General features: G+C 44.2%; 1 protein-coding gene across 1 annotated transcript in view; it reads right to left on the bottom strand.

Annotated features, from left to right (window-relative positions):
- Positions 1-10,212: 10,212 nt before the first annotated feature.
- RBM17 (RNA binding motif protein 17) overlaps positions 10,213-24,713 on the bottom strand; it is a 390,734-nt gene continuing 376,233 nt past the window's right edge. The window contains exon 12 of the mRNA XM_069629662.1: positions 10,213-10,492. Within this exon, the coding sequence (XP_069485763.1) occupies positions 10,392-10,492 (101 nt within the window). The 3' untranslated portion in view covers positions 10,213-10,391. The remainder of the gene's footprint in view (positions 10,493-24,713) is intronic.

The following is a 24,713-nucleotide window of genomic DNA, read 5'->3' as shown; positions in this document are numbered from 1 at the left end:
CAGATCGTCATCAGTGATTACTGCGCAACATTGTCGGCCCTCGTCATAACCATCAATCAAGGCCACACTCCCTTTCACTGCAGCCGTGTGTATCATCAAGGGAAATACTCGTCCCTTCTCCTCATGCATCGGTATTCTGTGTCTGAGTAGGCACTCATCAGGGGTTCTCATGCTTTTGTCTGCAAAGCCTGGCAATCCTGCCATAAGCACACGCATATCATATGCAAACATTTCTGGCTCTAATGGTATGGCCCTCATGGCTATGTGTCCTGAGTAGGCTCTAATCATTTCGCATACATTTGAGTAGTGCATTCCTGGAGTGGAACATACTATGCCCTTCTGCGTGAACGAGATTGTCATGTTTAACTTTGTCATTAAATCTCGACCCAAAATATTTACTGGGGTCTGCCGAGAATATAATAAAGGTACATTAATTTCACATTCTCCTATTGAGACTGGAAGTGCATTTGTGAAGGGAACACGACTGGTAACTCCTGTAAAACTCTGAGTATCTATGGCCTCTCCGGACAAGAAAAACATGCCTTCACGTAAGCATGAGCTTGTTGCACCTGTGTCAACTAAGAAGGAATATTCTTTATCCCCTATAACGACATCCACCCTAGGTTCCCTGTGAGGGTCTAGTGTCACCAATAGGATAGAACACATCAGGGTTCCCATTGAGCTGTCCTAGTTTATATACAAATTTGGCCCACTGTGTGCTAGTGAATTTCCCCCATTACCATTGTTCCTTCCCATTCCAGGGTTTATGGTCTGCGATAGTTGAAGCGGTGCCTGTTGGGATTCTTCTTGTGAAAAATTCCCCATGCTTTGCGGTTACACCCCTTGTTGCACTCCTGGTGCTTGTTGTTGCACCGTGTGATTCTGTGCCCCACCCTGCTGTAAAACTGCAGGTGGATTTGCCATGCCTGCTCATGTTTCTTAGCCATTCTGCATCATGCCTCGATTTCTGCATGTGCGCGCCAAATGCCCAGTCATTCCACACAGCCAACAAACTGGCGGTGGTCGGATCATTTGCCAATTTGACATATCTTGCATATTTTGAAAGCCTCCTTGATTATTTTGGAAACCTCCCCGACTGCTCTGCCATCCTCTTCTCTAAATCCTCTTCCCCCGGGATAAAACCCCATATTGCCCTGATTATTCTGCTGTGGACTAGCCACCTACTGCCTGCTTGATTCAGCTGGGCTAGTTATCATGGCTCCCTCAAGAGCATATTATGACAATTTCTTTTGCACCAATTTTGCTTCCTCACCCTTTCGAGTTGCTTCCTTTTTGCGATTCTTTTCCTGCAGCACTCTACAATAATGTGCGATGGGAACTGTATTTCAGCCCAAGGCTTGGCTTCAATTCCCACCAATTTCTTGAGTTGTTTCTGTATCGGCTCTGGCAGCACTTGGCACAATATATGGTAAAACACAGGTATTGTTTTCATCCAAGATTCAGGAGTCTCGAGCACCCATGCGTCTTGCTTTCCATACTGCGGCTCTACAATTGTTGAATGGAGCTCCGTCATGCGCGATATTAATTGTGGTTATGCCAGGGTAGCCTGCTCGTGCCCACACATCGTCTACTCTCTCACCAAGTATGGCGATTAGGAGACCTTTGATGTCCCCTATGGCTAACATGTTTCCTCCTGTCATTTTATCTAACTCATGTATCCACTTTTCCAGCTCCCGATATCAGCACTGGAAGCTTGTTATTCAAATTTTGTCGATCCATGTGTGGCCATGGTATATATTGCGGTCTTACCCCCCCTTCTCGAGCAACGGAAATTGGAATGTGCAGCCCTCTCCCTCTTCTCTCCTTGTTCTCCTGTCTATTGCAGGGGTAATATTCCTGCATTGCCATCTACCTTCCAATGCCCTTAGTCGGTCCACATACGGCAGCAGACACCCCTCTATGACCGTGAGATACTTCTTCATATCGGTCAGGCTTCGTGGCGGACTCTGATGCTCTCGGTGCAGATTTGCTATTGTCTGACCACCTTATTCCATTTTCCATTGGGAGTCATCTTTCGCTCCGTCCCTCTTCCTAATTTTCCTTGCGCTCCTCCCTTTCGGAGTCGGGCATTGTCTGTCCCCAACTAGTGCGACTTCTCATATCTTCTTTGTTCCTACTTATTTCTAATCTATCCAGGGATAGCTCTCTATTCCCACTACTTCGGGTGTCATACAGCTGAATGCTCTCCAGGCACTCGTCTTCCCCCTCCCCTTGGGGTATTTGTTCTAACCCTATTTCATCATATATTCCATCAATCGTTTCTCTGATGCTTCTGGTGTCGAAGTCATCGTCAATATTTGCCCTAGACGTGCCTGGTACTGAATCGTACTCAGGAAAGAATTCTTCGATGTCTTCCCAGTCTACAACTGGAGCACGTTTTTTAACCTCTCTCCCCAGATATTCAAGATCGCGTGCTCTCTGTCTTATCTTACGTTCTACGTCGTCAAATTCTTTGCGTTTTCTCGCCTCTTCTCTGACCCATCTTCTTCCTTTCTCTTTTCATTTCTACGTTCATCTGCCCTTCAAATTTCCTCATCTCTTCGTCTTTTTATTCTTTTCTCACGTATCCTTTGCTCTTCCTCTAACCTTTGCTGTTTCTGCCTGTCTTGGTCATTGGCTGCTCTTGGGTTGCGATCGAGCGGTCTCTCTTGCTCTTCACAGTATAGCTGTTCTCGCCTTTGTCTTTCTTTCTTATCCTTTCGCCTCTTAACGCCTTCTCTTTGTCTCATCTAACCTCTCTTTTTGTTTCGCATCATCAATGCCTTTGCCATCGAATTTCAATAAACTTTGTCCTCCCATCCATTCATCTTTTGCGAATGCTATCTCATCAGTTCTATCTTCACTTCCCTTCCATCTCTTCCCTTCTCTTTCTTTGTCGAGAGATGCACTTGTCTGTGCCCAATCTCTTCTTTCGTCATCACGTCTCTCCTTGTCCCTTGGGACTGTGAAGGCAATATTCCTATCCTTATCTTTACCTTGATTTTCGACACTACTATGTGTAGGTGACTCATGTGGGGTTGCTGTACCCCGTGGCTGCTTTGAGTTCTCTCAGTGGGTATAATCCCTCGTCCTTAGTTTCTTCAATTTTCGTTTCGGGTGGGGCAGGTGGCGCTGTAGGTTTTTTCCCCCCTCTGTGCATACATTAAGTATCCAATCTGTTGGCGGCTCTTCCTCCTTTTCCTGTTCATACATTTTCCACAACTTGAGAAAAGCAAGGCGTTTTTCTAACTTCTTCCCTGTACATGTGGCATGCAAATACGTCGTTATATGTTGTAAGACTGCTTTAGATAAAGACCCATTTTGTGGCCATGGCATAAACATCCTGTGGGCAGTACCTTTAACCCACTCGGTACTGTATTTTAGCTTGGGTGCTTGTTTTGGCAACTGCTTGCAAAAGTGTGGCAATGGAGTCATATCTTCCATTCTTAAATCTGTTCCCCTTTCTCTTATATAACACTTGTCAATGCTTTTGTGTGGCTTAAATAACTTCTAACAATATGAGCGAGCACAAAATGCTGCAAGCTCCGATTGAAATTTTCACAAAATGTTATACCTTCTGATTTACTCAAAAAACATCAATTCATATTATCTCAGCTATTAAATCGCATAAAATTAAAATCAGTTTTCTCTAAGAAATGTTTTTACATATGACATCACAACAAAACATGCAAGACAGACGCTTGACAGACTAGACGGACACGAGCTGGACACAGTTATCTCTGCCTCTAATCATGGAGTGTAAACGTACCCCTTTCATGACATCTTTAAACATTGTGGTAGTCTATTTGTTCCCCATTACGTGGGACTCGGGGTACACGTTTCTTCTAGCCGCTATATTAAAGCATAGGAATAAGGCAAATCCTCTCACATCTCAGCTGCCTGCCCCGGGAACCTCCATTCTCTGGTGTCCTACCCAGTAACCTTTATTTATTTATTCCCCAGTCATTATCCCAAAATAAATATATATATTTATATATATATATAGTCTGCTCTACATCAAACTATATTTAGTTTTTCCCTGCCTCCCTCCGTTACCTTTTCCCTGTTACTTGTTCTAAAGCATGCACTTTTGCAAGAACATGAGTCTTTTTCTACTCACCGTTCACATGGTTCTTCTCTAGAACCTCGGGATCACAGCCTTTGTTACCGCCTTCTTTGGTTTTTCGCTCGTCAGCTGCCCGAAGGAATGGCAAGGGATGCGTGGGGAACAAGGATCCCTTCAGGCCCAGCCTGTAGTCTCTTTACGCTACCATTGTCTACAGGGAGCTTCACGGTCTACTCAGCCGAATGGCAAAGGACTTGTGATATTGCCAAAGACCTAGAGTTACTTTATGTCGACAGCCCATCAAATCTCTGCTACCAAGTGTACTCTGGAGACCCCCGGCTGGCCCACATAGTCGAGGTTTGCTCCGAGAGTACTTTAAGACGAGATAGCTGCACCTTGAGATGGATGGGGGTGCAGATTTATTACTCCAACACCAATCAATAAGGTTAACTGAATGGTTTGGCAAAGGGAGTCCGTTTAATGACAAGTACAAAAAACGGGGGGGGGGGGCTCATGGCAATCAGCAGTGATGCGATAGTCTGTCTCAATTCAGCTTGAACTCCAACGAACTTCATAAAAAACACATCATTTATACTGAAAATTCGTCATAAGTGACGTGTAACACTCAAAAGTTAATAAGCATTTCTATTGGTTCGGAAAAAGGTAACTTTAATATAGGTGCTATATCTGTATATGATAACAGAGTGAGGGGATTGGGTAAATAGTGTCAAGTGGGCGCCCAAGCCCTTCCTTCAAAATGACTACTGTAGATGTCACTAAAAGTACGACGTCCCATTGGTTCTACTACTATAGGACCCTAGATTGTGTGGTCCATTGTGATTGGGTTGGTACCAACCCCACGCATAAATTTCCACTTTACTTAGCAGCATGCACAATGGTCGGGCAGGGTGCCCCCTCAGCTACCCTACCTTCCTCAAATTAAGGTTACAATCAATCATCACTTCAACAACAATGTGTCAATTATGTTACTGCAGTTGGCCTCGAAACTGCATCTTCTGTCTGGGAAAGTTCCGATATCTCCTCCTGGGCAGATGCCAAGCGTAGGTGTGAACTTTGTGCTTCTCCTTGCTCGGATGTTCACGTGATGCGGACACCGTGAATTTTCCTAGGCTCTCTCAATTCGTGCATTTAATTCTTATTCGGCTTGCCACCTGCCTACGCTTCCTTATCTTGACCTTTCAGAGACAGGTTATTCTGTTCTTAAGTTTCAATTAGATGTAGCTACTGTTCGTTCCTTCTATTGGTATAACCTTGGCTCTCTTGGCATGAGGTGTATCTGCTGAGTTTCGAATCAGCCGTCTCTTCTCATTTTGCTAGAATATGATTCTTGTCCTGTTTGGCCTCAAGTAACCTGAGTCGATTCTGCTTTTCGTGTAAAGTGGAATCACACTTATAATAATGTGCTTTGTTTTGAGGGAGATTATGTACAATGGCGCTTGCCGACCTATTCTACTTAGCATAGCAAGCCGCACTGTTTTACTAGCTTACTTGCGGTTTCAAGCATATGTACAGGCGTTAGCTGGTTGAATATCTTCATCCTGCTTCCAGCTCAACTCTCTTACGCTTTGATAGCATTCTATCACTTTAAGCTCACATTTTCTTTTCTCATGGCGTTTCGTCTCCTTGTGTCATTCTTGGTTCGTCATTTGTTCCATCTGTGAGTCCGTCCGGCTCTCATGACATCACCATTCTTCTTCTTCCATTAAGACCTTTTTGGTTTCTTCCGGGACGGTACTTAAGCAATCTTCATTTCGTCTCATTTGTTGGTAGGGTTTTTTCAATGGATACCTTACTGTCCATGGTTGTCTGGGTATTGATACGTCAATAGGTGTTGCTCTTCTGATGGGTACTGGGCAGAGCCCTACTACGGCTCTCTGCTAGTTTATTTGCTCATCATACGTCACATATTGGTGTGAATGTTCCTGGTACTTCAAAATGGGTGATGGGAGTGCAGGCTTTATTTGGTACCTCCTTTACACTTAGTCAAATAGTCCAGATCAATGCTAGAAGTTCTATATTTTCTGGCAAAGTTCTTGTTATCAGCTGGTCCAGATTCCGGAGTTTCCCAGTTTGCCATGACCTTCCTTTGAAGGGCTGTATGAAACGGTAATACTGGGTCCGTCTGAGGGCCTTGGCTCAGGATATCCGTCATGTCATCTTGTTCATAGGTAGGAGAATTTCTGCTCCAGCCCATGAACACAATAAATCTGTTCATGATAGTCCTGTATGCTGAATCCTCATGTTCAGTTGGATCAGGTCTGTCAAACTCCAGCTCTGGCGAAGTGTCTATGCCACTAGCTGATTGAAGGCAATCATAAAGATCATACATCTTAGAAGCCCGGTCAATAAGCTCCTAGGAGCATTTCTCGATCCAAAAATGGGAGAATCCTCCTCCGAGGCTTGCTCCTCTTTATAAATGGAGGCCATGGACTTGAAAAAGTATTTTTTGGCAAATGTGTATACATCTTACATGGAGTGGGTGGAGGCCATGAAGGTAACGACACTGGCTTGGACAATGGGCATTGATGACGCTAATGGAATCGACTTTGTCTTTGATGATGTCGTTGATGTTGTCGACACTGGCTTCGACAAAGTAGTCTATTGTGTGTTGGACAATGTGGTCAATGGAGCCTTCGACAGAGTTGTTAAACCTTCGACAATGGTGTTGATGAAGGTGCAGACTCTGGCGTTGCCTTCGATTTATGCACCGATCAGCTTGTCGATTTGCTCTTTTTCTGGAGGTATTGGAGAAGGTTCTCTAGATGATACCCTCGACGATTTCTCACCGGAGTTAGAGCATTTAGTAGTCTTTGACCTTCCTCTGTCATCCGAAGTAATGACTGGGGCATGGTCTTTGAGTGACTCCTTTAATGGGGTTAGGTCCGCATTCTCGAAGATACGCATCATAGAATATTTTTAAGGCCTCCCATTGTCTGTGGGAATAATTGTTAGTTGGGCATCTGATAACCCCTGTAAAGGTATGAGAGGAAGAAGGAGACCTATGACGTCTCTTCTCCTACAAAGAAGAGAAAGATTGTCTCGACGACTCCTCGATCGAGACTTCTTTGACGTTTTGCACCGGGATAAGTTCCTAGACTTCTTATCCCTCTTTTTTGAAGATTCCCGCACACTGCCAGTTTACCTCGGTTCTCCCCGAGAGCTTTTCCCGTCATGGCCTGGCAGGACCCGCAGTTATCGGGATCGGCCCGATGTTTGGAACACAGGCACCACAGGCAGACGCAGTGGGGAATCAGTGATGGATATTTTTTTTCCCGCAGTCATGACATTTCTTAAAGCCAGACTTCAGGGTTCAAGGATTTGAAGAAGACATTTGACAAAAACTGAAGCGTGCCGTTCAATACTCAAAGCGAAAGCTTTTGGAAAAATGGAACTGAAGCCAACGGGCGCAGGTTGAGCTATTTGTACTGCTGATGACGTTGACGCTCTAAGGCAACCCTCGAGGGACAACAACGCCATGACATCAAGCACATTTTTTGCCAAAGCAGTAAAGCAGAAGATACAAATATCAAAGATGAGGAATACGTGGAAGGACACCATCCATTCGAAAAGTCCTTTCATCTTTTGATAGGACATGAGCTGGTCTTGTTCTCTTAAAAAGAAAATAGACAGATCAAACATCCAGAACGGAAATCTGCTGCAGAGGCACGGAGAGGATAGTGATAGTTGCAGATCTAAAATTGCATAGTTGGCGAAAGACTCTTAATCCAAGACTGTAAACAAGCAGGCACACTGATGAGAAATACTGTGTGTGATTATAGATGGTGCTCAAGATCATGTAGATCTTTCAAGGCAGGTTTGTTGCAGTTATGATTAAATAATGCATTGCTCCACATTTTTGGAAATACTGAAACATGGATGTTGCATATAAAAGCTGGTGTATAATGCATTCAGCTACTCAATCTGAAGAGGAGAACAGCTGATCAAAGGAGGTTGGAGATTAGAAATGTACTTTATTGAGGATTCTCACATCACCAGCCTTACAAACTTCGTCACCTTGCAGGCTTTTTGGATTCTATGCAAAAGACTGCAGGTGTACATTCAGGTTAATTATGCCCATTTGGGGGGTTGAGGTGGAGCGGAATTGGTAGCAATGGATGGGTAGCTGACAAGTGTACAAACATTGTCTTTTATTCAATAGATGCCATTTCTTTTATTCTTTTCCTCTGAATGTGGATGGCTGGTGTTGAATCAAATGTGCACAGGAATGTGTTCCACTTTAAATACTTGCACGATAAATCTACGTTCTCAATTGTCAATAGGTATTTGAGGTGCTTTTTGGACAGGGGTCGAGGGAAATCACCTGGTAACTTTGTGAGTGATCTTAGTTGGAGGTGGGGGAGAGGAGGTAAGCCTGTAATGCACAGGACCCGGGAAGTCATTTTCCTATGGGGCAATACACTGCATGGTGGGGCCCTATTACATTTGCACTAAGGGATAAAAGGGTCACAAAAGTGAAATGTTTGTCCTTTCAGCTCTTGATAGGGTAAGAGTTGGTCTTGTGTTCTTCAAGATAGTGTGCTCAATATCGTCCAAGCCATTGGGATTTATCGAGTAATGTGATTCGAGCAATTTGGTCTTCATTAAGTTTGCCCAGTGAGGCATTACACAGTGGCAAGCAGAGTCCATGCTATGCACTCGCTTGAAACTTTCTAGCGCAGACGTGTGCAACCTTTGGCTTGCAAGACGTTTTGGCCTACAACCATTTGCCCTATCCAGCATAAGCAATGGTCCGGGATCATGGTTTTAAGTCCACAACAACTGGAGGGCAGCAGGTTGCAAAACCGTTGAAAGGATTGTCACTTGAACCCAGGCTAGAAGGCATGTTTGAGGCATTCTTTCAAACATTTTAGAGCTGTGGTGGAGGTTTAAGGTGTGGCCAATATGACAGGTGTTTTGGCCTCAAGGTAAATTAATAAATGCTATTTTAGAAGTAAAGAAACCTCAGGAACATTTTACAGTTAGAACCCCACTTGGATGCATTAACCGATGTTAATTTCTGGGATGAGCTGACCATTCTCAACTTCGCCCCTGCTACACCCGCTCCATTGTCTGTACCCCAATGCACGCTGCAGTCTCTCCTGGCTCTATTTTTGCTAACGAAAGAAAATCCAGTCTCTTTCCTGTCACTGTCCCTATCACTATGAGTATCCCAATCTTTGCTTTGGATCTGCACTGAAAAAGAGTTTATTTAGTGCACTTTTCTTTTTCTCATCCCATGCATCTAAGACACTCGTCCACAAACATTCTTAAAATCATTAAAAAAAACATCAGCACCCAGATATTTTGCCAGAGTGTTAACGCCAATGGGCACCCAGAGAGTGAGCTACAGCGGGTTAAGTGTGTCTTGCTTCAGATAATAGGCTGTGTGTTTTTCCAGAAATATTGGTTCGGAAGACATTTCTTGGTTTTATCAGAAGAACAGTTTTGTAGACTCCAGGCTGAAGATAAATCCCTGAAGGAGACCAGGAAAACTAATTTAAAAGTAAGGGACAACTATAATATTAGCATTAAGTTTGGCAAAGTGAAATGATTCACAGCAACATCTCCACAACATTGATTTTGCTTTTTGAAACAATAACATTATATAATGATGATACGGATAAATTAAGCCCACTCACCTCTGCTTAAAGAACATTCTGATCAAGCGGAGAAAAGCCAATGGAAAAAGTAAGTCCATACAAATCAAAGGGTACAAGAGGGTATTAACTACACAAAATAGAACCCCTTGACTAAATTCCAAATAAGTACCTTGATGCCAGAGTCATCTAGGGACAGTCCCTATAACAAACATGTAACATGTTAAAAAGAAGGCAACTTAAAAGCCTGTGGCAGTTACGATGGTTATACCATTTTTCAACATCTCTGCACCAATTGTTCTTCTATTATTCATTTCCTTTCTCACTTAAGGAGAGTATTAGTTCAGTGACTCAACATTGCAAAGCAAGGCGGGGTGAAAACTGCATCAAGATGGGTGTTCCTCATGAGAAAAAAAAGAGAAATAATCCACACTAGGAACTGCACTAAGTGTAGCTTGTCCATTGAACGCAAGTGCGAGGCAGGATGCAAATAAAGAAAACTGTGCTCTTGAAAGAATAAATCACACATACTTGTTACAAAGGTCTTTATAATACAAAAGTCAAAATAAAATGGGGCATCACAATGAACGTGACAAATCCATTCCAAGAGTTAATTTCCAATAAGGACAGGCTTGTCCACATCGCTCTGAGTTTCAAACTCAAAACAGGATTGGCCCAGTAGATAATAAAACGTCTGAAGAGCTGAATCAAGAGTCCCCCAGATCCAGAACCCGGAACTTATCCAAGTTGTAGAAGCTGGCCTTCACCACCCGACCACCAAAGTACCTTCCATTCAGATCAACCACCGCTGGAAAAGAAAGGAAACATTACGCGACTAGGAATTCAATTGAAATGTCTTTTCATCAGAGCAGTGACAGAACTAATCAACAAGACACCTAGAGTTTATAAAAGTTAGGTTCTAGTGTCTTCATCGCAGCAAACTAATTTAAGGAAAGTTATGTTCATCAGAATATAGTGGTACATGGTTTCTAGGACATAAAAGATAATTTACAAGACTTTCCCCAGAGAAAAGTGGTTATTAAATGACAAGACAAAATTGCAGCAACATTACAAAAGTAGGAATATTTTCAAATGTGAGGTAGCAGAACATCAAAAATCAGACTTCAATTTCTCAGATGAAATGTTTCATGAGTTAGAGGCAGGCAGGGCGGGACTATGTGAAGGTGAACAGTGGCAGCCAAAGGTGCTAACAAAAGGTTTAATTACTGCTTGGAATATCCATCACTTGGGCTCGGCACTGTGGATTAGGCTGGAGTGTTCTCAACTAGAGAAATTCACACCCAGAAAAGAAGCGGAAAGGATAGGCAAGCAACACATCAATTGATTTATCACCAGCAAGCTGTTAATTGTTGCAAAGTATGCTTACCTTGCACCTGTGCCAGAAAGAATACCTTCACATTATTAAGCAGACAGATCACGCAGTTGAAGCCCCTGGCTGTAATTAAAGTCCTCTCTTCTTCTTGTTTCATTCAATGATGCCGCCTTCCGCCCCTCTCGCCCCCCATCTTGCAGGACCACCATCAAAATGTTATGTTTTCATTTTTTTCACTTTTTGAAATCCTTCATTTTAATCTTGGTTCCTTCAAGAGGTCTTTTTTCCTTTGCACAGTGCAGGGCTACCTGGCATGTTAGCACACCTTTTCTCTAATCCTTCACTAGGACATAAAGGATAACAGAGTGCACATAAGCTCCATTCCCCACTTGACTTGTTTTATTGCAGTATACAGTCTCGTTTGCCAATCCATGATGGCCCACCACCTTTTATCCTTCTCTCCATTTTCCCTTTGACCCTGTGGTTCACAACATACTCTGTTGTTCAGGGCTGTAGGCACTGTGTGTCAGCTGACGGGCGCGCCAGAGGCAAGTGCATTTATCCGAGCCAAGAGCAGTCAGAGGCAACAGAAATGTGTCCTTTGGTACATCTGCTGTTTCAGGCAGCAGGCCTTAATACTCTATTGTATTGGTTTTCTTGGTTTCTGTTCTTTGCCAATGGCATCACACGTCCTGAGCATCCGCCCCTTCCTCTTGCTAGTCTAAGGAACCTTGTCCCATAGTCTTACATCCTCCCAGGTTAATCTTTCAGTGCAGGTCAATCCTCAGTCAGCTGAAACATCTCCTTGAATGATTTGATCTTCTGTTCCATTCAAATGTTGAGCTGCCCTGCAACACAGAAAGCTAGTACCACTTTCACCTGGTTCTTCTACCTCTGCAGCTATGCCACCTGGACTGAAAAGGTTGACCCACCTTTCACTATTTGTGGTGGGTTGGTCTTGATCTTTCGGGACAGCTGAGTATTTTTTACTATTCCTTTTCATTTCTTACGAAATGTGAAATCTCAACTATTAAATGCATTCTGCCCCCCACACCCCCTTTAGTAGTTCTTGCAGCCTTATTCTACTGCTCTGCCTAGGCACTTTTGTGGGCATATTTGCCAAACCCCCCTGCCCTGACTGTATTCTCCATCTGGATATTTTGAATTTTGGGGTCGGATCTCTAGATTTCTTTCTCCTAGCTTCTTTTCAGTCAGGCAGGATTGGGAGTATTCTTTGAAAATGCAGAAGATTGGTCTAGTTTTGTTGTGTGCTGGTTAAAATGCATTGTTGCCCTCCTTTCACTTTGTTGAGTCCCAATGAAGGGTATTACATTGCATCACACCATCGGCGCACTACACTACATTCTTTTTTAGCAGAAAATGTTGAGAGGTTCAGCTGACCCAATTTTCAAAATTATTTTGGTGCGCACAACTTCATGATAAGTGCAAAGTGTGTGGCAAACGTCTCACCGACAGTTGAGAAATTGGTACGAAACACTTGTGTATAGGCGCGTTACAAATGCCTTATATCATATCAAAGCATGCATTTTGACGGTTTATGGAAAACCCAAAGAGAAAAACACTGAATTTTTCTACATTAAAACGTTCATGAATGTTCACTTCTGGCCAGATCAGCTGCATACATGCTAAAATCAACTGTTCAGCAAAGCCCGACATCCAGTGGTTGGTGCAGGGTATTTCGAATTCAAAAAGAGTAGGAGGGCGGTGGGGAGGGGGAGTTCCAAATAAAACTATCCCTGTAGTTCGTGTAGTTACCATTCTCCTTGATGTGTCAACGTCCTGTGATTGTTATGTAAGCACTATTTGTTTTAACTGTTTCCTCCAATCCCTTGTGGGGAGGATGGGTGGGCACATTTGAGTCTTAAGCAGATACAAGCCACAGAATGACAATTACGCAGTAATATTGGTCTTCTGGTGCTTGTAGATCTGCTTAGAAAGACATGTTAGTAGTAGCCACATTCTACTAACTAATGTACTCGTATTCTATGTCGACCAACATGTAAACCGGCCAACTGCGCTTACTGTTATTCTCTTGTATGTCTATATTCTGTTGTAACCTCCTCTACGATGTGGGATGTTTTTATCCACGCATCCAAGCCCTACCTCAAAACTGTGCAGTACTGACATGGAAAACATCATGATGGCCAGAGCTTCCCAGAAAATGCACAGAGAAATGCATTAAGAATAGGCTGCCACTCATTTTTGCCGATGTTATGGGCACAGAAGGACACTGCCTAAAACCACCATTGGACTACCCACACAGTAGTCTGAAACCATTGGGAATGGCAATGCTGATTGCCAAAAGCAAACCCATAACTGTGGAGAATTCATTTTCTTAAATCCCAAAAAGGGGTGCAGTACCAGTACTCACCACTATCAAAAAGCCGGCGTTTTAAAACCACCAGATTTTGTGTAAAACTGAATAAATGAACCCAAGGCACGCCAAAGAAAGACTTACTGAGAGGTGGATACAATGTAAAGTTATATTCTGAAGTGACTTGAAGGTTTATAACAAGACTGGCTGAGCTGTGGATTTCAGCAGTTTAAGTAAATTTGGACTGAAAGACACTAAAAATCTAAATGTTTAAATTGACTGAGTGACCTACTTCTGAGTGTCACATAGGTTGCAATTGTTTAAATGTCATAGTTTTAAACTTAGAATCAGCATCCTAGCTGCATATGTAAAAAAATGTCTTGACTTAAACTGGGGAACAGAAATGACATGTAGCTAAAAACTGGCTTAAAGAGATTCCAATTTTGCCTGGCAACTACCCCCCATCAGGAGTGAAACTTGAGTCACAGCTGTGTTCCCAGGCCTATCTGCCTTTTGCTGGCCACAGTAAGGATATGCCATCTCTCTGATAATTGAATTAAGGGGAGCCCCCACAGAATACAGGAGCTCTGAACAAAGCCCTGTCCTGACTCAGGCAAATGTTTTATTGGCGGGAGTCGTAAATGGAGCTTCATCCTGGAAGGACAGGGGAGGAGCACTGCCTGTGAGAGCAAGCTGGCTTGGCAGAACTGGAAAAACCAGAAATTCAACCTTGTGGTGGGGGGAAACCACACCCCTTTGGGGCCAGAACATAACTCTAAAAAGATGGATCATTCATAGAGCGGACTTGTGAAAATTATTTAAATGATGCCATAATTCTTGTGATTTTTCTGCCCACATTTTAAGACGTGGTAGGACCCGGTGGTATGTTCAGGGGGGTTTTAGCGGAAAAGAGGATATTACTCAAAATGTGTGCATATGAAAAATCTGACACTTCATCAACTAATGTCCATACTCCTTGCGCACATGTGTGTAAATTTGGGTTAATGTCCGAAATTGCAAAATCAGTTAAAAAGTGCAAATATTGCCATTTCTGAATGCAAGCTCCCAGGAAGAGCAGATTTGGACAAGGGTATACCTCCTGTGATATGTGAGGGGTGCATGTAATTTTAAACAAATATGTACCTGTGCAAATATGTTTTTTGAGCAAATATAGATTGTGTGTAAAGTTGACAGGGGTGGGTTCTCTGTATCATAAACAGACCTCATCATGATGACACTTCATTTCATTCCCCCAATCAAGTGGAAGCGGATGAAGTGGCCAATGACAAGGGGAGAGGGGTAGAGCCTAGTGATGCTGCACACACACCCATTTTCAAAACACATAAAAGCAGACAGGCAGGACAGATAGGGACCTTCAAATCCATTTGCAGCTGGAAGCTCTGCCGGGAAAATCCATACTTTACCTCCATCAACCTTCAGAGACCCAGACCAGACCAGCAGAGTAGAGCTGACCCAGATCATTGTGAAGTGCAGAGACCAGACAGAGTCCAGTCTAAAACCTGACCAGATCCGTGGCGAGGCCCATTTATTTAAAAATATATTATGAGTACCTAGCAAAACTGTGCAGAACCCAATCTCTCACTTAAAATAATCTAATGCAAGCTATTTTAACTTGAGTAAAGCTGTCACCTGTCATTTTCTAGTTGCAAGCTGCACTTGTCTTTTTGAACTTTAAATTTTCAAATCTGAAAAACGACCTTTATTTAATCGCTCATATCTCCGTGACCGTTTGTGCTAGAGACTTGCAGTAACTTTCATCTGGAAGCTGAGATCCTAGGCTGTCCTAGGACCCCATAAGGATAGTGATAGTCCTTGTAGTTCCTCTGTAATCGCGCCCGGCGCACCCGCGAATTTTGCCGCGATTTGCAAGTTTCTCCACGTGTAAAAATCTGCTGCTGCTTGCCTTCCGTTAAAGAAAAAATTTGTTTAGCCTGCCAATCACTCCTGAATCATTGCTAGGGTGAGCCTGGACTAATATTAACTAGATACCACTCACCCTGAACCTCCTAGAGGGAATTAAAAGCATTTTAGCATATTTTTCACTTCATTGCCAGCACATGTAAAAGCATTTTGGGCCTGTGTGTAGACTTCTGTAGTCCAAGTTGCTGGGGTGAACTGAATCACATTTGATTGCATTTCTGAGAACTGTGTGCCTTCCTTCCATTTCCTTGCATTGCATAAAAGGGGGGAGGGGATTGCCAGAGAAAAGTGATTACATTGTTTTGTTGAAATCATATTGAGTATTTTCTGTATTGCATTTTCATTCATCATTACATCCATCTGAACTTATATAAAGCATTCTCTACCACCTTATTCTTCTGTTCCTATTCACAAGTGTGCTAGTGCCAGATTCTCCGTTGTTAATCTTTATCATATCAGATTAAGTGTGATATCCAATTATTAATTTATTATCAAAGTGTGATATATATATCTATTGTTTAAATTATCAAATAAATCTTTTAAATTTGCAAAACAAACCTACTTCTTGGCTCAGTGGGGTCAGGGGGATTCTAAGAGAGGGGTGTTATATAGGGGTAGTCATCCAGAACGCATGAACTGGACATAAAGATATATCAATAAGGGTTTCCATTCAGTATCCCAGACTAGGCATTGACTTAGCTGTAGTGTTGAATTGAATCCTCTTACAACGTCTCCGGCACCCAGTTACCCCAGGGTTCGGCGCGCGGTATAAATAAAGAAACTAAACTACTGTGGGAAGTTATATCCTCTCATAAGTGAATGATAAGCAACCCCCTACTCGGAAGGTATGAGTCAATATTGTGGCTGAGGCCACGCCCCTTGAAGCTTGCACTCGACCACGTGTTCTCCACCCCCCGATGAAGCTGTGTGGTCGCATCTTGGGGTGTTACACCATGAGCTTGAGGTGGGCATACAGGTTGCCCGAGGTGACCCTTGGCCAGGTTGTTGTACCAAATTCTTTCATCCCGCACAATATCCTCTTTGATGAACAGGCTTGTGAGACAATTGTCTGAAACTTTGGTGTCTCATCCACTGCTTTGCCAAAGAGCCGTGTAACCATGTGTCTTTTTAGAATAATGGATTCAGCAACAAGACTGCTTGCTGTGCCAGCTGCCTCTAGGGAGTTTTTATAACCACGTTGGCGGAATGTTCCATCACTTCTTACCTTGCTCATTGCTTGTTGTAAGTACTCTGTGCATCTTCAAGTCCTCCACATGGTCCAATTGTGCTCAGTTGTACCTAGGCATAGGTTCAGTGGCGCTCGCTTTTCTGGCCTGGTTACTCATATTACGTGGACACGTTTTTCCACTAGAGCATGGATCTTCTTGCTCTGTTCATCTGGTGGAAATCCATTGGTAGAAGGGTATTCTGCCCCTTTTTCTCAAGTGGTAGAATCAGGAGTTATCTGGACCTTGAGGTACAGTGGGCTGGCGGGTGCTGGGTTATATTTCATAAGATGGATTTTCAGTAGCAGCACTGGGAGTGGATTCTGAGAGGACAACCTATTATGGTGACTAGGAAAGACACTGAAGTCTATCCAAACCCAAGAAAGGTAAGGTACCAGAGCTGGAAGGCTTAGATGAGTGGGGACAGCATATTTATCAGCAACACTTTCAAGAACTGTGTGAGCTAAAACAGATTCAAAACCAGTAAACACAAGTAATCAAGTGGAGAATTACAGTAAAATTACTTCTGAATAATCCTAGAATTAGATGCCCAACCCTTAGTAAACCCAGCTAAAATGGATTGGGTCTGAATACCATTGAGCCACCAGTACCACAAGTTATACTGATCAAGAGATTTACTACTGGATTGAGTAATGCCAGCGTTTGTGATGAAGTGTTTCGAAAGTCAGGAAAAGTAGGTCTCCCAGTCCAACCACACTAAAGAATATATTACCAGACCACCGCCAACCTCAGTCAGGCAAGGGAGAGACAGGGCTAGGACTTTATGCCCAGGTAACCCTATGGAGAAGAGGGGTGCCACAGGAACAGATAGGTTAACTGATCCTCCTTACTCCAATTTTCCAAGAGACCATTTCAGAGGTTCAGAAAATATTGGGCCCACTTCCATGCTTGGCTCAGTCTAGGAAGGTCCAGGGGGTCGCTGGTGCAGAGGTCATTTTCAGACACAGGCTCTCATTTTGGTCAGTTGTGGCGCTTTTTTTATGGTTTCAGAGGCAGGTCTGTTGGTCACCCTTGACAAAAGGAAGAGGACTTCTGCAGAGCAGACGACCTCAGGAGACTTCTAGAGAGTGAAGAGAACAGGATTCAATGTGAGTCAGGTAGCGATGGGCAAATAAAGCTGAAGGCCCTAGCACAGCTTCTGTTGGGACTGAAAGGCAAAAAGAAAAGTTTTTAAAAAGGAATGGAAGAGCAGGAGGCGTGTAGCATAAGTTGAAGATCCTCCAAGTTCCAAGGGTGCATTTGGAACGGCGTCTCTGCAGCGAGGTAGCCCAGGAGCAAACTGGTCGGTCCACGTAGTGGTCCAGGGACACCTCCAAAGGTACGGATCCTTCAGCAGAGTTTGAGACTGGTTTTTCCCTGGGGTCGAAGCACTGACGAGGGTAGTCTTAAGATCAGGACAGAGGAACAGGGCCTCACAGAGACTTAGCAGGAGGCAATGCTGGTCAGCTGCAACTGTCATTTGAGTCTTCAGCGGGTTGCAAACCATGATCTGTCGAATGGCTGCAGAAGTCCTTTTATCCACGATTGGAACTGGAGTTGCCACCAAGTCCACCAATGGTAAGGAACTGCACCATTCGAACTGGCAGGGGCTGTCCAATCCTCGACAGCCACTGGCCCAAACATTCTGCCCAACAACAAACACTGTGGCTCGAATGTGAACTGGGACCAAACAGTCCAAGTCCTTACATCTTTTCACACACAGATCTCCACTTTGCCCGGGAAAGAGGAGGCTTTGCCCGGAAAAAGGCTTTACACATATAGATATGATGGACCAGAGAAGGCAGGAAGAAGGCAAAATAATAAAACGGCCATAGGACAGGCATCATTTCGTGGCATGTCCATTAGAGTATATGATACACTTTATGGCATTATGCAGTAAAAAGCAAAGACCTATATCCAGATACTCAAACTGTAATATCCCCTCTATGAAAAATATATATATATACAAAAAAGAAAGCGGAGAGGGGCACACTCCAGTTCCCCGCACAGTAAACCTTCAAAGGCCACTGGTGTTCTACCGGTTTCTGTGCTCTTCACATCGTCAGGGAGGCAGTCTTAACTTGCAGCTCACAGCAAGTGCATGTGTTGACAATCAATGATGATTCTGCTGCAAGGACTTCTGGTAGCTGTAGTCATCAGGTTTGCAAGGAACAAGCTCACACCCAATCCCACAGTGGGGAAAGGGAGGGAGGAGGGGGAGGGGGAGTAGTCTACAGTGAGGCACTCCAAAACATAGCATGTGTCACCCGGTGCAGCACCCAATCAGATTCTGAAGATTCCACCCTTCAGGAATCCTGGAGATGGAGGATTTCTGAAGTGTGGAATCTTCAGAATCTGATAGGGTGCTGCACCGGGGTGACACATGCCCTGCTTTGGAGTGCCTCACTGTAGGCTACCCCCATCCCCTCCCCCACTGTGGGATTGGTTGTGAGCTTCTTCCTTGCAAACCTGATGACTACAGCTACCAGAACTCCTAGCAGCAGAATCATCGATTGTCAACACCTGCACTTGCTGTGAGCTGCAAGTTAAGACTGCCTCCCAGCAGTGAGCTTCTTACAATGGGGTGAGTTTGAGGGACATTCGGACTAGGTTTTCAAGAGGAGTTAAAGAAACAGTCACCAGGGATGTTAAGGAGAATTCTCAGAAATGTGCCAATTCCTCTCTACCTTAGAGACCCCCCCGCGCCCTAACGCCCAAGCAAATTTGCTGGATTTTAGAGGACTTGAATTTTTAACCTGGAGAGAGTGAGACCCTTTCCCCCACACTCTCGTGTATTTTAATGTGATTTGAACACTGTTTCTTTTGGTTGTGGAGTCTGACAAACTCCATAGGCATCTTTTTAGATTGTGTCACATGGCACCTTCAGTGCAGTGGCACAGGGAAGTCTTAGACTTCCTAAGGTTTAAATACCTTCTCTTGGATAAACAACTGTTTCCAAGAGCAGTGAAGTGAAATTGACTTTACTTACGTTTGTAACTTTCTGGACCCAGCACACACTATCTTACCATAGGGTGCTTGAGGGGTTACTTAGTATCCCCTTTGTCTAGCTTCTCATGTAACATTTGTATGTTACCCTATCCTCGATGAATGGCTGATGGCAGTGGTTTACTTTTAACTACCGTGGTGTGCTGTTACCGTGGGCTGCATTCGCAGCAAAGCACCCAAGGGTGCCATTTTTGTCAAAATGGCCTCAAGGCTTCTTTTATTTGCCATTTCTTTGTGGGAAGGTCCTTCTTGAGATTTACTTTGCGCGCCAAACAAGGTTTGGTCCCTTTATTTTGTCTTTGGCGTGATTCACGAGTGAAGCCCACCTCTGCCTCCACAGTGTCTGGCGGGGGCAGGAAGCGAGGGAGGTGCCCGAAACTCCCTGTGCTTAGTCCCCTAGGAGACAGGAATGCACTCCTAGGTGATTGGCCGGCTGGCTGTCCGGCAATGACAGCCATCCCGCTGGGTGACTGACAGCTAGGATGGAATGAATTGGAGAAACCTGCATAAAATGCAAGGCTTTTTAGCTTAGAAGGCAGTGTCGACCACCGGACGAAGGAATCCAAAGGTGAACTTTAAGAGGATGCCTGCTTCAACTCTTCGACCGCTGGTTTGCCTGGTGAAGCCCTGCTGCTGTGCTGAAACTCCACTTTCGTTTTGACTAGAGAAGCCCTGCAAGGACGACTTCTCCCCTCGAATTGGTGGGACCAATTAACTCCAAAGTAAGCTACCTGGACATCCACCTGGAGCCGATTGCACTTCCACTGCAGTTGCTGCTGGAACCGAATAGCCAGGGAGAGGAACACCAGCAAGTGCGCGTTGCTTTGAAATTGGCCAAGAGCTCCAGGAAGATCCTCTGGACTCCCAGGAAGCAGGACCGACTGAGCCTGCGCCACCTCAACAGAGTGCTGGACCACAGATGCAAGGAAAGCCCATCCCGACAGCCAAGAGTCTGCAGTGATGCAATTTGCTTATACACGAGGAGCTGAAACCGCAAAGTGCCACTGAATAGAAGTTGGTCCTTTTCTGTCGCCGACCGTCCCGTTGCAGTGCAGGAGTCCTCCAGACATCCTCCCTTTTGTCCCCACGACGGAGGCCCAGGAACACGAGATCTGCACAGGAACAGAAGGCAGTCAAATCCATTTTCTTCTAACCAAAGGTACAGTACAGTCCGAGAACCTACCTCTTGTTGTAACCTTTCTTGTCCTCTGCGGAGACTCGTCCGGGTTGCTCTGTAGAGTTGCTGTAAGCTTCTTTACTTCACGAGCCTAATCAGCTTGTGGCCCTGCTTTGATTCCTTCTTTTCTACAAAGACTTCTAAAACATTGTGCAAGACTTTTATATACCTGCAAGAAGTGCTTCAGCTCACGTAGACTTTTGCCCAATTGACTTTGGCCTAACCTGGCTCCATGAATGACTCTTCTTCCCTCTGACATTGTGGTTGGTCTTCCTTCCAGGAAGGGGTTAACTAACTTTGCATTGGGGGTTACCCAAAAGTACTTACCTGCTTCAGAATATTTGTGTGATGTCTTGTTTTGTTCGAATAACCTTTTTCTTTGACCTATTCCCAAGTCTGATTCTAAATGCAAACAGTGGTATATTTATGTCCACAGTGTCCTAGTTACTAATGTCATCTGAGGGTGTAGGAAGTGTCTGTGGGCTATCCCAAAAGGGTACTTGCCGATTTAGAAATACTAAAAGAGTGTATTTTTAGAGTGTATTTGTGCGTTACTGTTATATTGCCCCTTCTGAAGAAGGCTTACCCAAACTGACTGTTAAATAAATTAATTGTTTAATCAAGAAACCTTGTGTTTAAGAGGTTATTTGAATACTTGTCACTGTGAATCTCTGTGCAACTCCCCTACAGCTCACATTGACGCCTCTTGGGATAAGCCTGGCTGCTCAACACGCTACCAACCTGTGTAGTACAGACTTATACCAAAGGTTGGGTTCCTATTGCCAGGAGGTCAGGATTGTTGTAGTGCACCCCAAAGGGTATTGCCTACAATCTTGCCTAACAGGGGACAATACATATGTGCACATACATAGATTAAGGACAACCAACATTGGACATTTTTAAGTGCAGGTAGGTGGTACGGCCAGCTGTGCTCAGGATGTGACCATGATTGGAGAAGTACTAGAGTGGAGGCAGAGGAGTACGAGTCAGAGGCAGGTTAGAGGAGAGGGAACAATGTTAGCTATCAGGCGGATGAGAGGTAAGAATCCTCTTGTTGGAGGATGTCTGCATCAACCTTTGATTTGTCTATTTTTGATTGTTAAAGGCCCACTTTCTGTAGAGGCATCTTGTTTTAAGGAGTGCTTTTCGATTAACTCCAAAAAGGTTGTTACTTTATCATCGGTTTTTAGGAACTTTTGTTTGGTCCACTTGGTTGTAGAAGGTATATTTATTTCATCTTCTATATTTACACCTCAAACAGTTACGAAGATGGGTTTAGTGGGTTAGTGTGTTTTTATATGTTTTGGTGCCTACTGGGTCAAGTGTTTTGGTTGAGCATCAGTTTAATGTTCCGACTTAACATTCCCAGGTGGGGTCTACACAGTGAGACTGGACCTCTGTTAGGGTGAATTCTCATGTTTGTGCCAATTCCCTTTAACCTTAGAGACCCTCCCCAACCCCCCCCCCCCCCCCGACTCTTTTGCCGGACTTGCGACTTCTTAATTTTCTTTTTTTTCAAATTTAGTTTTATTAAGTGTTCAACAATACAACGTAGTTGGCTTATTGTTACACACATGACATTTGCAAATTTGTTTACATTTCACATTCTTATCAAGTTTCCCTGCCATAGTGAGTTTCAACCATTGAGCACAACTTTCCAAATAGTAGATTTTTTTCAGCCCATTCTTTCCTCATGAGGGTACCCTTTAGTTGTAGGACAAGGAAGACTGGGATTGAGCAGATCGCTAATGCTTCCTCAAGTTCAGTTATCGTAATGTATGCCCCATTTCTCCATAACTGCCCAACCCTTTCCAGGCCCGCGTCATACCATGGTTGGAATCTAGGATGTTCATAGATTTCCTCTCGTATACCCGGCGACCATATGTGGCTCAGTGGGGAGGGCCATGTAGTGACTCTCTTCATACTTGTGCCTTCTCTCCAAATATCCCATTTTGTGCCCATCATCGGGTCTGTCCGATGCCTGCGTGCGAGTTTACATCTGGGATCCCATAGCCATTCTTCCAGTGTCAACGGGGTCAGATTGCGGTTATCTAAGTGTACCCATTGTAGCTCTTTCTTTTCTCTCAGGCGGGGGATTAATATCCTCAGCTGCACTGCGTTGTATTATAGTCGCAGGTCGGGGAGACCTACGCCTCCCTCTTCTTTGGGTAGGGTGAGGGTGTCTTAAGATATTGTTTTTTCCCTAGCCACAGGAATTTAATGATCACTCTTTACCACCTGGAAGAATGTGTCTGGGACTTTTATGGGGAGCATTTGGAATGGGTATAGGAACCTTGGAAGACAGATCATCTTAAATCGCATTAAGTCCCCCCATCCAAGAGATCGTGAGTTTTTGCCATTTGGCTAAGTCGTTTTCAAGTGAGGTTTATACCTAGGTATCGGAGGACATTACTTTCCATCACCAGTCCAAGTGTAGAGAGGGTGGAGGTGTCTGCAGGGGTAAGACCATTTAGTTGTAATACTATTGATTTGGACTTAGTAATTTTGAAGCACGAGAGGGCACCATATTGTTCGATCAGTAGTATGGCCCTTGGTATGGTCGTGAGGGGATTTTGGACATGGAGTAGGATATCATCTGCGTACAGAGATATCTTGTATTCTCTTCCAGCTGTCCGGAGGCCTTCAACTTGGGCGTCCGCTCTAAGGACTTGGGCCAGGGGTTCTACCGACAGGGCAAACAGGATTGCTGATAGTGGGCAGCCTTGCCTCGCTCCTCTGCTTAAGTCAAACCACCTTGAGTATTCAGAATTGATAATTACCAAGGCTTTTGGGGATGTGTATACTGCCTTAATTTCTCTACGGAGGGTGGGACCTATTCCGATCTTGGTCAGGACTTCTTCCAAAAAGCTCCACTCCACTCTATCGAATGCCTTTTCGGCATCTATGGACAAGAGGGCCGGGCTGTCCGCCATTTTCTGTGATTCATGAATGAGGGGTAGTGTTTTTCGCATTGTGTCCGTTCCCTGTCGCCCTAGTATGAATCCTACCTGATCTGAGTGGATTATGGAGGGCATACAAGTTTCCAACCTGGCTGCTAGGACTATAGTGTATATCTTCGCATCTATATTAAGATGGGAGATAGGGCGGTAGGAGCCACAGTGCTTGGGATCCTTTCTTCCTTTTGGAATTACAGAAATCAAGGCTTGGGAGAAGGAATCAGGGGCTAGTCCTGTTCGTAGAATGTCATTGAAAAGCTCTACCATAAAGGGAAGCAGGGGAGCTATGAAGGTTTTATAAAACCCAGCAGTGTAGCCATCATTGCCGGGTGCCTTCCCCAATGAAAGCCGTTTAATCGCTCTTTCAACTTCCTCTGCTGTAATTGGAGAATCTATCCCTTCTGCTGTGTCTCAAGGGAGTCTGGGCATGTCTATTCTCTCTAGGTATTGGTCAATCTCCTCATGGGCTTGTCCTAATTCTGATGTATAGAGGCATTTGTAGAATTTCACAGATGCCTCCGAGATCCCTCCAGGGGCCGATATCTGCATACCATCCTCTCCCTCAATAGTCTTAACCCATCTTTCAGCCCTTGGACCTCGTAGTCTGGCCGCCAATAGGGCATCGGCCTTGTCCCACTTTTCATAATGTTTTTGTTTGAGGAATTGGAGTTTGCTGATCACCAGGCCCTCAACCAAGTGTTTTAATTCTTCCCATTCCGGCATTGCTTTTGAGACTCCTGCAGCCCTGTCAGTGTCATTATTCCAAGCAATTGTGTCCAATTGTGCAATTTCATTTCGGAACTTTTTCTCTAATAAAAGATCCTCTCCCTCTTTTTCACCGCACCTTCCATAATCAAGGTGCCCCTTAACGTCGCCTTGCCCGCCTCCCATATTGTTCTCATTGAAATGTCGCCTGTGTCGTTTGTTTTGAAATATTCTTCAATTTCGTGGGTCATTTCAGTACGGAAAATTGGGTCTTTCCATAGTGATTCGTTACATCTCCATTTCGTATTTTTGGATGTGACGTTGTCCAGGCTAATGCTGGTCATTACCA

This window comes from Ambystoma mexicanum, chromosome 12, assembly GCF_040938575.1.
Source record: "Ambystoma mexicanum isolate Mex_15411 chromosome 12, UKY_AmexF1_1, whole genome shotgun sequence".
NCBI classification, from domain to species: domain Eukaryota; kingdom Metazoa; phylum Chordata; class Amphibia; order Caudata; family Ambystomatidae; genus Ambystoma; species Ambystoma mexicanum.
This window is presented reverse-complemented; position numbering and strand designations above follow the sequence as displayed.